At 35.7% G+C, this 17913-nt stretch overlaps 2 protein-coding genes across 2 annotated transcripts; one reads left to right on the forward strand and one right to left on the reverse strand.

Moving 5' to 3' along the window:
- Positions 1-1981: 1981 nt before the first annotated feature.
- LOC144423008 (uncharacterized) lies at positions 1982-8969 on the forward strand. The gene is made up of 2 exons (XM_078113158.1): positions 1982-8605; positions 8838-8969. The coding sequence occupies exon 1, from the start codon at positions 1982-1984 to the stop codon at positions 7889-7891; it is 5910 nt and encodes a 1969-aa protein (XP_077969284.1). The 3' UTR covers positions 7892-8605; positions 8838-8969.
- Positions 8970-10166: 1197 nt separating this feature from the next.
- Positions 10167-15163, reverse strand: LOC120344593 (C-type lectin lectoxin-Lio2-like). The gene is made up of 6 exons (XM_039413888.2): positions 13457-15163; positions 12618-12806; positions 12117-12383; positions 11614-11704; positions 11115-11179; positions 10167-10691 (listed from the first exon to the last, which is right to left on the reverse strand). Exons 1-6 carry the CDS (start codon positions 13473-13475, stop codon positions 10594-10596), a joined length of 729 nt encoding a protein of 242 aa, XP_039269822.2. The 5' UTR covers positions 13476-15163; the 3' UTR covers positions 10167-10593.
- Between the last annotated feature and the right edge of the window lie 2750 nt (positions 15164-17913).

The raw sequence follows: 17913 nt of genomic DNA on the forward strand, positions 1-17913 counted from the left end.
TTTTCATTGTTTTCAGTTATCGTGAACATGGAATATTTTAACGTAGCAAAATGTATAGTAAATGTTACCATAACTATCAGTAAAGGTTACGCGAGACTAACTCCCAATCCTTCCTCAATGCCTTTCCACTAGAAGATCCATATGCGTATAATGCAAGGATGCTGTAGCTAAAAAAAAATACCATATATTGCAATTCAAGAGTCCTGCTGCACACTAATACAAATGTATTTCTGAAACGTTCCGTCTGACCAAAATTCCGCCTGACCTCATGTAGACAAGCATTTTTTCTTCTGTGTGTCATGCAGCAGGAGTCTTGAATTGCATAGAATTTTAACATAGGTGTTATTTGGTGAATTTTGAATGTAAAACTATTTTACTAATTCAATTGCGTGCTAATCGAAACGGAAGGGGCGTTGTTGACTCCAAAGCGCTGGTGTAAAAGTACTAAGTTTAAATACCAAAACAATAAAGAAAATTGGTTATATTGTCATATATTGAAATCGTGGCGATGAGAATACAATTGTAAGGGTGTTAACGGGACTGTGTCATAGTTTGGCATTTTACTCTGAAGTTGTGTTATATACTCCCGGGAGTCAAAATTCTGATCTTTCACCGAAAGCGAAGGAAACGAAGTCTATTGAGCGTGCTCAACAGTCTATCAATAGAGAATTGCATACACCACAGCCCTTTTGGTTAAGAAATTTGATGAAAGTATATAACAGAACTAAGGATACTTATATCTGAGAAAGTTACCGGCGAGCACTCAAAATTTAAACATTCTGTTTTTTTTACATGGTCTTGACATATTATGTTCACTAACGTATCTTCTAAATTCATACTGCTGTATTCTAATTATATCTACTTGTAGTCAGATTGCGCCTAATGTCATCGTGGCCAAAACCAGCCTGAAGCACGCTGTTTTAGTTTAGCGTGACGTTTTAGAACTGAATGTTCGCCATTACCATTCCAAAACGAAGGCCCAGGCCATCTTACTGCGTAATCATTACATCTTTAGTTCATTACACTGTAATGAACTTGTAAGTTCGAAAATTGGCATTATCTTCTATCAATGGGGATTTCCCTAAAGTGAAACGACAAATGGAAAATTCCAGCTGTCCACATATGTTGCAATCGACTCTCGCTGGACAAGTCTAATCTTGCCTCGCTCTCACGTGACTCGCTGCCGTGTTTGACGGCAGTCGTTGCTTAATATTCGCATAGATTGCTTTTTATGTGTTAAGTTAGTTACGTTTAACGTCCGGTTGTAGGGATAATAATTGCCCATACCCAAGGCTTATGTTATTGGAACATATAACTGCTGTAACTTTTATTGTAGAATATTATATAAGCTATAAATAGACTGTAATTTGATTGATTGATTCTCTGAATCCTGAACTGAAATTGAAGTTATTTCTGAATATTTGTTATCGCCTGGCTTAAAACGTTTCGGTAAGTTTTAGTATTTGTTGTTTATGATAAGAATTCTTGTTATTAGTTCAAATAATATTCCAAATAATAATAATTAATTGGTATTTAAATAGTATATAGTATTTCATGTTAATTAAATACTGTCAGTAGAGCTAGACAATGTCACATTGTTTAATGATTAAGTTTGCAAGTGCTTTAATGCATTATTGTTATTTTCTGTGGTCTGTATTTGAATATTTTCATTTAAATTCAGAAAACCGCTACGCTACACATCACCATACACATTGCATCATTCTGTTATTAGTACGCTACACCTCTTTAACCTTATTCAACATTGTGAACTGTTTTACTGGATTTAATTCAATATATCAAATTTCATTGTACAACATTTGATATTTGTGGCATTGGAGGACACACTGAGAGTTGCGCGTTTTCGAATAGTTTTTCAAGAACCAAAGAACAGCCAGATATTTCAGTCACCCCCTTATGCGACACCTGTATTTGCCAGGATACATAGAAAAGGTGTTACATAATAAGTTTTCGAAACGAAATCATGAACTTGAGTTCGAGTGATGAAGATTACTCACCCAGAAAACTGGCTTTGAGGCAACTGGCTAACTATACAACAGCCGCTTGTCAGAAGATGCCATCACTGGCTGATGTCAAAAAACAACGTACAACATTAGAACATTTATATTTCATGGCTGAAAAAGCAATTGCTGATCAGGATTTGCATGTGCTAAATTCTGTTATGTCAAGTATTGATGATCCTTTTGCCAAACTTGTGGAAATGTACTCTGAGAGTATATCAGCTGCACCCAATGATGAAATAAGATTGAAATTCGAAAATGAACTTTGGAATGTGAATAAAGACATTGACAACCTTTTTGCTCGAGTACGTGAATTCACACATTTACAAAACCCCAAAACGTGGAGTTCAAATCAATGCAAAGATTCTGAACTTCCCGATTCCAGAAGAGAAAGAGCGGAAAGTGAAGTCGTGTCCTTGTCTGGTAGCATACGAAGTAAACGCTCTTATGCGAGTAGCAAGACATCAATATGCAGCAAAGGGTCTGTACATATGGCCAAGGCACAAGTTAAGCGTGAAAGAGCTCGAATTGCATTGCAAAGAACAGAAGCAAAGCAGAGAATTGAAGATGAAAAACGCAAAATTGAACATGAAAATCAAATATTGGAAGCAAAATTTGATTTGCAAGAAGCAGAAGCAGAGGCTGCTGTTTGGGAGAATTTGTCTGTGGTTGATGATGCTGGAAGTTCTCGGTCTTCATCAGATATATTCATCAGATCTGGTGTTCAAAAGGAAGCTACAGCTGTAGTAACTTCGCGGACTGTAGAACACGAACAACAACCTGAGAGAAACGTTACTAATCAACAGGTGGTAAGTCAATCATCTCCTATCGCTACAACTAAACCTGCTGTTTCACCTAAACAAGATGTGGTGTCTTCAAGCAATGATGACAGCGTGAATTCTGGATTTTCCCAACAGTCCGCTGATTTTGCACTGAACACAGATTCAAATAATGAACATAATATATCTAAACCTTTGGTCACTGACACTGATAAATTTGCTCAGAGTATAGCCAGAGCTTTTGGTGAAGCCATGCATGCTCCAAAGTTGGAATATTTGACATTTTCTGGTAATCCTATTGACTACTATATTTTCAAGAAAAATTTTGAAACTAATATTGATGCTAAAGCACCCACAGATGCCTTGAAATTAGCTTTCTTACTGCATCAATGCAAAGGAAAAGCGAAATCGCTCATACAACACTGTTCTATATTTGAACCAGAAGTGGGTTATGCCAAGGCTAAAGATATTCTTCATAAGAAATTTGGAGATTCAGATGTTGTAACTGAAGCTTTTAAAGAACAGTTGCATCGTTGTTCGATTATAAAACCAGATGATCATGCAGCACTGCAAGACTATGCTCTTTTAATGAGAAAATGTGTTCTTGTGCTCGGTAAGCTTGATAGCCTTGGAGAAATGAATACATCTGATCGTATTATCGATTTTGCCAGTAAGTTACCATACAGCTCACAGAAAGGATGGGAAAGGAAAGCTGTGAAGATCAAAAATAATACTGGTAAAAAGGCTCAGATATGGGACTTGGCTGATTTCATTGAAGAGGAAGCTGATATTGCAGGTTCAAATACTGCGAAATCATTGAACATCAGAAGACGTGAAGATAAGCCACAACAAAAACGGCAATCAACACGAAAGTCTACAACTTATACTGTGAAAACTGAGGATGTCAAAGCAACTTCTCATGTCCAGAGTCCTGCTATTTTAAAATGTAAGTGTTGTTCCTTTTCCCACCTTTTGTCAAAATGTGAAAAGTTTAATTCTAAATCGATTGAAGAACGAGTAAAATTCCTGAAAGAAATTGGTTTCTGCTTCAATTGTCTACGTGGAGGTCACTTGGTAAAGGACTGCAAGTCACAATATACATGCTCTGTTAAAGGGTGTGGACGAAGACATCATACTTTGTTGCATTTAAATACAAAGAAATTAGAAAATGAAGAAAATGCAAACTTCAAAAAGAATGATGACAAACAAAGCTCAATTCAGAAGAATGTGACTACTGCAGTTCAAGCTAATTCAAATGCATGCAAGAGCTCCATGTATACTTACAGAAATATTTTGCCTGTCAGGATTCGAGCAAATAACGTTGAAGTGGAAACATATGCTCTGGTCGATATTGGGTCCGACACAACTTTTTGTGAAACAAGCTTAATTGAAGAACTTGGTTTGACTGGAAAACAAAGAACTGTTGAAATCAACACATTAGGACAACGACCAGTCATGCATGATGGTGTTGTTGTAAATCTCACTGTTGCATCAATTGACGATGCAGAAGAAATATTCATTGAAAATGTGATGTCTATTGACAAGATTCCAGTTCAACCAAATCCTATTCCATCTGAAGAAGAACTCAAGCTACTTCCTCATCTGCAAGAACTTAATCTACGTAAAATTAAAAATAAATATGTTTCTCTGCTTATTGGAACTGATTGTCCATATGCACATCATGTGTTGGAAGTTCGAACTGGAAACAAGAAGCAGCCATTTGCACAAAAGTCTCCATTGGGATGGTCGATTATTGGACCATCAGTGAATATGCCATCAACGCACAAGATTCATGTCAACTTTGTGAAGTCTGATATGTTACTCGAAGAAGAGATAAGAAGAACATGGTGCACTGATTTTGAAGATGAGATTGGAGATTTGACATTTCCAACCTCGAAAGAAGATAGACATGTTCTAAATTTTCTGAAGAGCTCTGTAGAGCATTTCGATGGTCATTTCACAATACCTTTACCTTGGCGTCCTGGGACACAGCTGCCGAGCGGAAGTCGTGCATTGGCTGAACGCAGATTGGAGTATCTCCATAAACGTTTGTCTAAAAATGATGATTTGAGAGAGAAATACACAGAAAAAATGCAGGAATATATTACAAAAGGTTTTGCGAAAAAGCTTTCGCAAGAAGAAGATATCCCTGCAGGTCCTGTTTGGTATTTGTGCCACCACCCGGTGTGTACCGCAAACAAACCGAAAGTGCGTATCGTATTTGATTGTGCTGCAATTTATAAAGGTGTTTCTCTTAATGACACTCTCATGCCTGGACCAGACTTGGTGTCAAGCCTTATTGGTGTGTTGACTCAATTTCGTAAGGGACGCATAGCTTTAGTTGCTGATATTGAAGCTATGTTTCATCAAATTAAAGTTAAGAAAGAAGATTGCAATGCTCTGCGATTTCTTTGGTGGCCAAATGGTGATATTTTAAAGAAGGCAGAATTATATTTCATGGAACGTCATATATTTGGAGCTTGCAGTTCACCTTGCATTGCTTCATTCTGCTTGAAGGAAACCGGAAAACGATTTGGTCATGAATTTGATAAAAGAATTTGTGAGATTATTGAAAATGGATTTTATGTAGATGACTGTCTTACATCTTCTGATAGTGATGAAGATGCAATAAACACAAAAACACAACTTTGTAATTTGATGAAGAAGGGAGGTTTCAATCTAACGAAGTGGATTTCAAATAGTTCCACTGTGATGGCCAATATCCCAGAATCTGAACATACCAAATCTGTGAAAGAGTTGGATTTGCATGAACCTCGAAAAGAGCGTGTTCTTGGAGTTTTCTGGAATGTAGATGCCGATGCTTTTCAATTTCGTTCAACTGTACCTAAGTTGAAGACATATACAAGAAGGACAATTTTATCTGCAGTTAATTCACTATTTGATCCCCTGGGAATGCTCGCTCCCGTGATTCTGGTAGCAAAAATGTTGCAACAAGAAATCATCGAAAAAGGTTTCGGCTGGGATGAAGTAATTACAGAAGACAATATTAAAGACTGGGACACTTGGTTCAAACAGCTCACTGATCTTGAATATATTTCGATTCCAAGATGTTTCAAGCCACAAGAATTTGGAAATATCAAACATTGTGAGATACACCATTTTTCAGATGCTTCTAGCTTCGGTTATGGTGTAGTTTCGTATTTGAGGCTGGTCGATGAAAATAATCAAATACACTGCTCATTTTTATGTGGTAAAGCAAAGGTGGCTCCTCCGAGGGCTGAAAGCATTCCTAGACTAGAACTTGTTGCTGCTGTGCTAGCTGTAAAGGCAGATAAGTGGCTACGATTAAAGTTGAATTATTCCGATTGTGAGTCCGTATTTTGGACTGATTCGAGTGCAGTGCGTCAAAGCATATGTAATCCAAGAAAACGTTTTCGTACCTTCGTTGCAAATAGATTGGCCAAGATTCATCGACAGTCAAAGCCGTCTCAATGGCGACAAGTGCCTTCAAAAATCAATCCGGCTGATGACGCATCACGAGGCTTATCATTGAAAACTCTCATCAATAAAAGTCGTTGGCTGCTTGCACCTGAATTTTTATGGAAGACCGAAGATAGTTGGCCAAGAAATTCTGAAGATAAAACGGACCTGCCTGATGAATTTCAGCCAATTGAAAGAAAGAAAGTGGCAACAATTATTGCTTCGGATATTGACACAATTGACAACTTCATTAAAAGCTTTTCTGATTTACAAAGGCTCAAGATTGCCACTGCATGGGTGTTACGCTATAAAAGTTTCCTTCGTAACCACAATTCTGTTACCACAAGAAATATAACTGTGGAAGAAATGCAATACGCAGAGCAAGCACTTGTGAAATATGTTCAGCAGCAGAATTACAAATCTGTCATTGATAATTTATCAGACAAAAGTGAAATTGGTGACAGGAAGGCTCGTCACGAGATGAAGAAAGCTGAGCATACAAAGTCAATTGCAAAACTAGATCCAATTATAACTGATGGAATTCTACGGATTGGGGGGAGGTTGGATAAAGCTCCTATTTCATTCGAAATGCGACATCCCATCATTTTACCAAATGATCACCACTTAACCAGATTAATCATTGACTTCTATCACAAAAAAGTTGGACATTCAAGTGTTTCTCATACTTGGAATGTTATTCGTGAAAAATACTGGATCACAAGACCGAGAGCAACAATTCGGCATGAATTAAATAAATGTGTGACCTGCAGAAAAGCTAACACACGACAAGGAGAACAGTTAATGGCTGAACTGCCATCTGCTCGTCTAAAGGTTGGTCAACCACCATTCTATTCAACAGGAATCGACTTCTTCGGCCCATATTTGATCAAACGTGGGAGAAGTGAAATCAAAAGATATGGCTGCATATTTACATGCCTCACAACAAGAGCTGTACATATTGAACTGGCAGAAGATTTATCCACTGATGCTTTCATAAATGCTCTTAGGAGGTTTATGGCAAGAAGATCAAAACCTTTTGAATTGCACAGTGACAATGGAACTAATTTTGTTGGAGCAGAACGAATATTACGAGAAGAAATGCATAAGCTCGATCATACCAAATTAGATGGATTCTTCAAAAAACAAGAAATCCGCTGGTATTTCAATACTCCAACAGCCAGCAACCAAGGAGGTTCCTGGGAAATTTTAATTCGATCCATAAGAAGAATTTTGAACAAGATATTTTACAAATCTCCTGTTGTATCTCAAGATGTTCTGCATACTGCACTCCTGGAGGCAGAATACATAATCAATTCAAGACCTTTGTGTCCAGTTTCTTTTGATCCAAGAGATAATGCACCATTATCTCCAAATCATCTACTTCTGCAAAAACCAACACCATGTATTTCACCTGGATTATTCAATAATCAAGATTCCTATAGTCGTCTACAGTGGCGTCGAGTTCAACTTCTTGCTGACGAGTTCTGGAGGAGATTCTGCAAAGAATATTTGCCAACCATAGCCATTCGTCAAAAATGGCCGGACAAGACAAGAAACTTCACTGTTGGGGACATAGTACTTGTGGTAAACAACAGTGTACCAAGGGGCAAATGGGACGAATTGTCAACACATATCCGGATCGATTTGACATAGTTCGTAATGTAGATGTCAAAACTCAATGGGGAGTACTGAGAAGACCAATCAACAAGTTATGTCTCATTCAAGAAGCAAATGTGGAAGAAAAGTAATGAAAGAACTGAACTGTTTAAAACAGCTTTTTATGGACTGTTTATTCAAGATGAGAAATCTTGAAAATATTGCACATGTACATACAAGTTGAGATTTCGTCAATTTTTATTATTTGACCATAATTTCGTTTTCTGCAATTTTTGAACTTTTTGTTTTTAAGGGAAATGTATTTATTGTCCCAATGCATACATTTGGGGGGAGTTTATGTAAGTTCGAAAATTGGCATTATCTTCTATCAATGGGGATTTCCCTAAAGTGAAACGACAAATGGAAAATTCCAGCTGTCCACATATGTTGCAATCGACTCTCGCTGGACAAGTCTAATCTTGCCTCGCTCTCACGTGACTCGCTGCCGTGTTTGACGGCAGTCGTTGCTTAATATTCGCATAGATTGCTTTTTATGTGTTAAGTTAGTTACGTTTAACGTCCGGTTGTAGGGATAATAATTGCCCATACCCAAGGCTTATGTTATTGGAACATATAACTGCTGTAACTTTTATTGTAGAATATTATATAAGCTATAAATAGACTGTAATTTGATTGATTGATTCTCTGAATCCTGAACTGAAATTGAAGTTATTTCTGAATATTTGTTATCGCCTGGCTTAAAACGTTTCGGTAAGTTTTAGTATTTGTTGTTTATGATAAGAATTCTTGTTATTAGTTCAAATAATATTCCAAATAATAATAATTAATTGGTATTTAAATAGTATATAGTATTTCATGTTAATTAAATACTGTCAGTAGAGCTAGACAATGTCACATTGTTTAATGATTAAGTTTGCAAGTGCTTTAATGCATTATTGTTATTTTCTGTGGTCTGTATTTGAATATTTTCATTTAAATTCAGAAAACCGCTACGCTACACATCACCATACACATTGCATCATTCTGTTATTAGTACGCTACACCTCTTTAACCTTATTCAACATTGTGAACTGTTTTACTGGATTTAATTCAATATATCAAATTTCATTGTACAACATTTGATATTTGTGGCATTGGAGGACACACTGAGAGTTGCGCGTTTTCGAATAGTTTTTCAAGAACCAAAGAACAGCCAGATATTTCAGTCACCCCCTTATGCGACACCTGTATTTGCCAGGATACATAGAAAAGGTGTTACAGAACTAAAGCCTGAATTGCAATACCTTTTACTGGAATCGATACAGCAGTGCAAATGTATCGAACAGTAAGTCTGACGGAAGATTGAGCACTGTTCATTTACGAAGTTACCGCTGACCAATTCCTCTGTTCCCATTGATTCGTGTAAAATCCGATATTTTACCAAAAATTGCTATTTCATTTCACAGAGACGCCTTTCATTTCACCAGACTTGATCGTATATTGGTTACGATTGTCTATCGATCTGTCCATTAGTATAAGTTTTTTTTAATTGAAGCAAGTCAGTGCGACGTGATCGAAAGAGAAAGACAGTGTTCGGATAGGGTTAGCGGGTTGGATTAGACATATGTAGATACTGCGTATGGAGGGAGCCCTGCTTATTAATGTAGCAGGAATACTAAACAGTAGTTTTATTATTTAGTTACATCCGTCGTGGGTCAAATCCAAACATATGCGGAAAAATTTAAAATGCAACAAAGCTAAGACATTTCTGTAGAACAAACATCATATATATATATATATATATATAACATGTCACGACAGCGTGTCTAATGTAAATCTGATTCATGCGAGACAATTTCGAACCATCAATATTCCATTTTGCTTGGCTTTAGAGTAAAAGGAATACGTAGCGTCAGTTAAGTTTTTTAAATGACGCTTTTGCACTTCTTGTACACGTAACCACTCATATATAGCAATCAATCATTCATTTTGGTTCTCTGACATAAACAATACAAAAAGTGAAGCGACAAAACAAAATGCAGAGATCTGGGAGACAGCCATTACTCAAAATAAAGTTTAAAAAACGTACAATGTACGTGCCCGCCAACCAAAAAAATAATAATAAAACAAACACAGAAAAACGCGATTTACAACCGGGCAGTACTTTGTAGGCAATTTAACAAAAACAGCAAATATGAAGTAGATAATTGAATGTAATGAACTTCTGACAACTTCTTCCGTCTTTGTTGATGAAAATTTGAACCGCATGTTGGTATTCAATTAGAATTTATATAGACATCACCAATATTAATATATATATAAATGAAGCCGATTTTGAATTCTGTGTAGGCCTTTGAAATTATCGGTTGTGTATAGCACAAATCCGAATAAGTAGAAAGCTATAAGATACGTCGTTTGCCTTTATATATATATATATATATGCTATAGAAGGTACTGTTTCAAGAAAGTCGGAAATAATTACGGTTTTGCATTGACTATCCATCCAACTTTATTTCTGAGTGGCGATGGCCATGGAAAATTTACCCGATATGTATACCCTACGCGTTTAGTCATTCTCTTCAACCCCTAGGTCAACGCGCCCACACTGCACGCTATAATGCAATCCATTTTATATTTCATAACTGGAGTTTATTTTTGTATTCCAGTACAATTTTTTGTTTCCAATTTTTATGTGTTGTTTCACATTTTCTCCCCGAACAAACATATTGAAAAGCATCCACTGGTATGACATATGATTTTTAAACTTCTCTTTGTGGTGTGATATGTTCTTCAGTTTCACTTCCGTTTAAAATAACTCTTCCCCATTCATAATCTTCACCGGTAAACCATCTCAATACTAAAAAACAGCAAACAAAAAAATCGGTTGTTCACAGTTAGAAACTGAAGTTACCTTTGCAATTAGATAAATTGGTTATGAATATCGGAAATTATGAACCCTAATATTATCAATCGGTATCGGTACGACTGATTTCCGTTACTGGCTGGTTTCGTTGACCGATTAATCTAAGAAAATACAAGTTACTAAACCTAAATCATAGCATGATATTTTTTTCGAATCAGAACTTATTTTGAGTAAATGATTATAGAAATAGCTACAAAAATTTATTGTACAAATTTGTTTCACAAATTAATTACTATAAGCGATTTAGCGACGTTTACCCTCAGTTACTAAAAGCAATGTTTTGGGGAAATAGGATCAAATCTTATTACAAAGTAAAACACATAAATCATATCGAAATATTCTGGTTGCAGTACGAACCTTTACTCTGTCTTGATAATCTCGAAGATTCTGTTCTTTTCATTCTTCTACGTTTTCGAAACATTCTGGTTGCCAAGTACAAAAAAGTAAAAATAAAAATGTGTACAGTTGAACGAAACTACTTTTCTATCCGAGGGATGGGATACTTGGGCCAGGATTTATTTATGTAATAAAAATTGTAATGTTGCTTGCAAACATTTTGTGCGTATTTTGTGATTTCGGATGCTAGTACGTCGTAGTTGGAAAATAATATAAGGCTCAATTACGGTACGAAAAAATGATACTATTCACACCTCAGCATTTTTACAGAAGACTCATAAAGTGGTAGATATTTTAAAACCATGTAACGCAAGGTTTTCAGCTGTTGAATGTAAACTATTAGGTTCAGTAATATAATTAAAAACAACCAAAGCTACACATTTGCTATCCTCAATAAATGAAGTCCCGGAAAGTAATAACGAGAAAGAAACCGATTAGGGTAGTCACAGTAAAAACAAACCTTGTTCTTTCTTGAAATATAGTCATGAACAATAATAATAAGATGGCAAATATTGCCATTGTTGTTAAAAACATTGTTTTTTGATTTATACCTGCAATAAAAGTTTTCCTCGGTAATTTCCGGCAAAAAAAAATGAAAATTTATTCCTAAGCTATACTTAGAACATAAAGAAAAATTGATTGTTTAACTTAAAAATTATTTTTAAATACTACTAAGCAACTGAGCAATGCAAAGATGTAAGTGCACATCATAGCTTTTAGGCAAAAATAAGCCGTTCGTTAAGAATGTGCTCACTGAAATTGATTAGCAGAAACTTTTTAAATTATAGCGCAAGCTACAAACACTTCAAGGTAAAACAGCAGGCCTCCTAGAAAATAGGGAAATTGAAAAGCGTCTTTTAGAAACACTTCCTTTTTTATTAGCTTTTCATTGTCCCCACGACAACAATTTAAAAAATTAATGCATAGATCCTCTTTGCTTGAAATAACAAAAAAATGTCTGACCTTCCGATGTTGGTGTAACACGTTCACAGATATAAGATCTTTTTACTTCACATGGAACGTCAAACCATTTATATTCTTCTTGTAAACCGGTTGAGCCCATGGTAACACAATCTTCTGGTATGTTGTTGAAATTATTTGGTTCACCACGCGCCCACTGCATTGGAGTGCCGGGTAAAAAATGTAGCAAGTCGCCATTCTCCCATTGAAAATTAGAGTTACCTCCAGAAAAATCTTTTAGTCCAATAAAAAATGATCTGTACGGCGGTCCTGATAAAAGCAGTACGTTTTATCGAACTTAAAATAATCTAAGCGATATTTTAAAAACGATATAGAAACACAAATCTCTGTTTCATAGTTTCGAATACCGTGGTGGATGATAATATGAGAGAGGATTGCTGGACTCCTCGCAGTGGCTCCACATTATTAAGTCGTCTTATTGACTTTCCTCTCCACTGGGATAAAACAGAAAGTCTCATCCTATCTATTAAATTTAACACTCACTTAGTGTATGTGGTATTATCACTCGATATATTAGATCGACCAAAAATCGATGAATATCATCGGCATCATCTATCACTAAATGTGAATCCATTTCATTGCATTCTCCTCTTGCTTCCTGCTGACTACGAAGATCTGAACCGTTGTAGATAAAATATTCGCGCAATCCGAAAGAATACCATTTCTGTTCATCTATAAATAATATTTAAGACAGCGTTATCAAAATATAAATTCATTCATTATATATATATATTAGATATATAATAAAAGATATAAACTATTGAAAACGATGAATCGTGTTATGAGTAGTGTGGCTTATCTTTTTCAAGAATTTGTCCCCTCAAAAACCATAATATATATTCTGATTTCTGGAGTTAAGTCTATTTTGATGCAACCTGAAGGTCTTTTAATCAAAACAAGAGCAAGCCCCGTTAACATTGGGATATTCCAAATAGCCACAACTATTTTGGGTATCCCGTTCGTCCGAATTGGGATTTGACCGCTATCATATAAGAAAGATATAAAGTCACGACTGCCGTTACCCAGGTTCCCCAACCTGTGGTACCACAGCACTGATCAATTTCTTGCGAAGGTCTTTAGGGTGGAACGCACGTACTGAGGTAATGATGTACGGTTGCTCATTTAAGACCCATGTCCTCATTTCACACAACTTACGAATAAATGCTTTTGCCTGCCATAATAAGCGACTTGCTGCGATTTTGAAAAAAACTACACGTAAATTCAATATATCTAATTAAACTTGATTTATAGGATATATATATATATATTGCCTATATATTTTTTAATATTTTCAAACAAAGAGTATCAGATAACATACTTACCAACATCATTGTGTGACATAGTTGAGTAATTTACATTTGAGTAAGTAACAAAGTGTAGAATTCGCGGAGTGTAGTAATTTTTTGCAAGACTATAAGGCGAGATTCATTGACAGAAATGCAAATTTAGACCAACGGGTTTCACACGCTACGACTAGCCTATTTTATGGATGATTCGGTGCTATCCTGAAATTGCCACCCCACTGAATTTCTGATCTGTTTTCCTCATCTTTATTTAGGCTGAAATGATGTAGAAGGTGTGGCAATAACTTGAACAGCTCATGATTATCTCAGATAAACAAAATAAAATAAAACAATAAGGGGTGGGGCAATTTCCATAATTCTCCAAATTTTGATAATAGTGATGGTAGATCGGGATAATAGCTAGCATTTTAACTCAGGCTGATATCAAACACTGTCTAGTCTTCAAATCGACTGTTATGGCTTGAATCGCCAACCACTGTCAGAATATATTACGCTTTCAAATAACATCAACAGTAAAGCTCATGTATTACTATGCGATACACGGTACAATAGAGCTAGCGGTTACCGCAAGCATTTTCGAAATATCGATAAATCGTGTTTGCAAAGACTTAAATTAATTTGCATTGATTTTAGAAGCTTCATGAAAATTAAAACAAAACGTAAAATAGAATTTAAAGCAAAAAAAATTTACTGAACGTGCAATCAATATCATCTTTATATAACGTATTTATAATGATGAACCCAGGGCATACATTCAAGCTGTTTTGCCACTATCGCCCAGATTGGACTGTAAATTATAATTTGCACATGGAATGCTTGCACCATCTGACGTCCATGTCAAGACGAAGAGGCCACCAATGTAAGTTTATTCAGAATAGCGGTCATAGTTATTCGACATAACACGTCTGTATCCAGTAAAGGTTGTTCGTTACAGCTTTTACTTTTTTATCGGGCGCGTAGCGTTTACGTTACGCAGTACTATTTCCGAAAATACTATTGACGTGTTGAATGCCAGACGTCTACAGCGAATAATTTTGTTCTGCACGGCAGCGTAGATGATTTGACTTGTATTTCAGCAACTAATAAATGAACGGCTGGCTTATTGATTTTTTTATGCATCACCAAATTTTGTGTACGGCGGAATTTCACTACTTTAATGTTGGCTTTGTACTCATTATAGATAGAATTGCATGGTAGACAACACCTCAATCTAAGAAAAGGTCCGTCAGAGTAAAATAGCATAAAAATTTGTTTATCATTTTTATAAAATTAGCAACAAAAAATTGCTTAATGTTCTCTAAAACTAAAATTAAATTTCCGACATTCTAAAATTCAATAGTAACGGTAATATATTTCTCTTATAACTCCTTGCAGGCTTACATACTGAAAATTAAGATTAGACGATAGAAATTCATTCAATGAATTCTCTATATTGCTTACAATATATTCACTTTGTCAATAGTTAATTGCTGCTTCCTTTACGTAAGTCATTCGCACATATATATGGGAAATCACGAGAAATCTTTTCCCAACGTAAATCTATAGCAACATACTGAAATGACTCTAATAGCAATCGTCCCCAAAATGCAATTCCAATCGCAAAATTCACATGAAAAGCCACAATAAATTCCATGTAATGGAATTTTCTTGTTTAAACAGAATCAAGACTGCCTGCGCGAGATTGATTTTCCGCTTTATTTTATATTAGATAACGATGAATGTTGGACGCGACATGCTATTCCACTTAGAAATAATGTTGCTCTACGTGACTACAAACCGCACGCATATTCAGTAGCCAGGAAACATGTCCTATAAGGGTTAATGCTTTCAATTTTAATGTTTTTTTTTTTCATGAAACACTTCCGTATTACAACCAAAATGAAACCTGAAGCTGCGAAGCAAACACCAACATACTTAGTGGCTCAATGGTTGTGACACCGTTTGAACCATGACTATGGTAAGGTACTTGTTCGTTTTACGTGAAGCGTGGTAGATTTCATTTTCTTCGGGATAATACGAAAAATTCATTGCTTTTTGTTAGAGGGGTTGGAATCCTGTAAACTTGCGATAAAAACGACATTTTCAAATTTTTTCCATCAGGATAATAATTCTTTCCCCAAATATTTCCGTATTGAAGGTTAAAGAAGGTTAAAGTGTATACAATATATATACAAAATATCTAATAAATCATATACTGATTAATCGGACCTCCTGTAGTATGCGCACCAAGATGGCGCACAACCTAAACTCAGGAGGTGTACCAGGTTCAGGTATGGGCACCAGGTTCAGGTTGTGACGACATCTTGATGCGCATACTTCAGGAGTACCGATTAATCTATCAACAACAAGAATTATCATTTTATTCTAATCTTTTTTCATCGTATAGACCCGTTTATTTCAAGAATCGGAATAATTACTTTATCTATCAGTACTTGGTCAATATGCGCCAACATCCCTCTCTATTTTTGGACACGTTAGTGGACATAACGATCGTTTCAATATTATGTTGCTGTTGTTCTTTGACACTTTTCGGACACCTAGTGGAACTCTATTAAGTCGCTTTCTTTTTGATTTCTGTACCAATTGCGCTGAAATTTTCTGTGGTTGAAGATAAATTTTTCTTTAGAAGGCTATTACTTTCATTTATTTAAAATATTCCTGATAGCACTGTAGGATTCGTTTTTTTGACACGTAATGAATTTAATTTTATGCTGGCACTCTTCGTGCTCATCGAACGTCGGTGGTGTGTAACAGAATGCTTGCTTTGCTAAGCCGTAGGTACCGATAGCGTCAAAGGTAAGGACTGCTTCGCTCTGAATAACGTGTCCATATATTTGAGTATTGCTCTCTTGTTTACAAATATTATGATGTCGAGTTTTGGGGTGGCACGACATTTTATTAGAGCTTTGAGTTTCTTAAAGCGTTTTTAAATTCATTTCCAATCTACTTGGGTGATTTGCATAGGTAACTTGCCTGTAACCAAAATTTCGTATTTTACTTAATTTGAAAATTTATTTATGACGACCTAATATACGCCTGAAGTACCTATTATGGCACGGACTATAGTCTTATGGCGTCATTGAAAAGAAGGGACTCCTAAGTTCCATAGCCCAAGAACTCTCATGGGATGACCGAACATTTTAAATCCAGCCCTGCCTATAAGGCTCAAAGTGAATTTTGGAAAATCAAAATAATAGCCTTCTGGCGGCTTCACCTATTAGAAAATTCGAAAACAATTGTGCCAATAGTATCCGAGCAGAAGCGATTTTCCCCGACAAAGTGATCAGTAATTTATTTTCCCATCATACTAAAGTACACATTATGAGTACACAATAAAACAAGAGAGCAATGCTCAAATATACGGACACGTTAATCTGAGCGAAGCAGTCAATTCCTTTGACGCTACCGGTACCTACGGAGCTATTCGCCATTCCCCATTAGCAAAAATTTTGTTGCACACCACCGACGTTCGATGAGCACGTGATCAAAAGAACAACAAGAAGAGTGCCAGCATTTACCCACTGAAAAATTCAGAGCAATCGGTCCCGTCTTCTAAGAGAAAAGCGACTTTTTAGGTTTTTCACTAGGTGTCCAAAAAGTGACAAAGAACAACAACAACATAATATTGAAACGATCGTTATGTCCACCAACGTGTCCGAAAATAGGTAATGTGGTACTTCAGGGTGAAGAAAAGCGCGAGACACCAAGACTGGTTATCTATTTATGTACTATTGTAGTATTATTTTTTTATTTTATTTTTTCATAGTGTTCAAATGATGTACTAATTGATTCTCATATATAGGCTCATTTAGAATTAAATATCTATTTCGGAAACGCACTACTCTTTTTCTACCATTAAATTAATTTAAAACAAAAACCACATTATGTTACTGTTATAAATGTGTCATTTTTCACAATAAATTCCCAACCCTGATTAGATGAATTCAAAATTTATCCTCGTTTTAATCAGATTTATCCTCGTTTTGTAAATAGTGTAAATGGTTCTCTATAAACTGAGAGTTAAATAAAAAAGAACCTGTGTCAATTTATGTATCTAATCATGTGTTGTATTGGGTGGTAACTGACTCAGATGACCGTAACTGGTCGTATCGTTACCTCCCAGTCATACCGAAAACTTTTGTTTCACTTATTGGACACGTTTATTGGACACGTTTAGTGGCCATAACGATCGTTTCAAAATTTTGTTGTTATTCTATTGTTATTTGTCTCCGTCTCCATTTTTAAAAAATCGCTTTTCTCTTCGAATACTGGACCAATTGCTTGATATTTTCAGTGGTTAAAGATAAAATTTTTCTCCAGAAGGCTATTACTTTTTTTTTCGCTATGACGTCATCAAAATTATTGCCACTGGGTGGCGCTACGTGTCCATATATTTGAGCATAGCTCTCTTGTTTTGTTATTATTATATTTTATATTATGTGTTTTCTGGTTGACGAAATAATAAATTCTCTCTC

The sequence above is a fragment of the Styela clava genome, chromosome 5 (assembly GCF_964204865.1).
Source record: "Styela clava chromosome 5, kaStyClav1.hap1.2, whole genome shotgun sequence".
Taxonomy (NCBI): Eukaryota; Metazoa; Chordata; class Ascidiacea; order Stolidobranchia; family Styelidae; genus Styela; species Styela clava.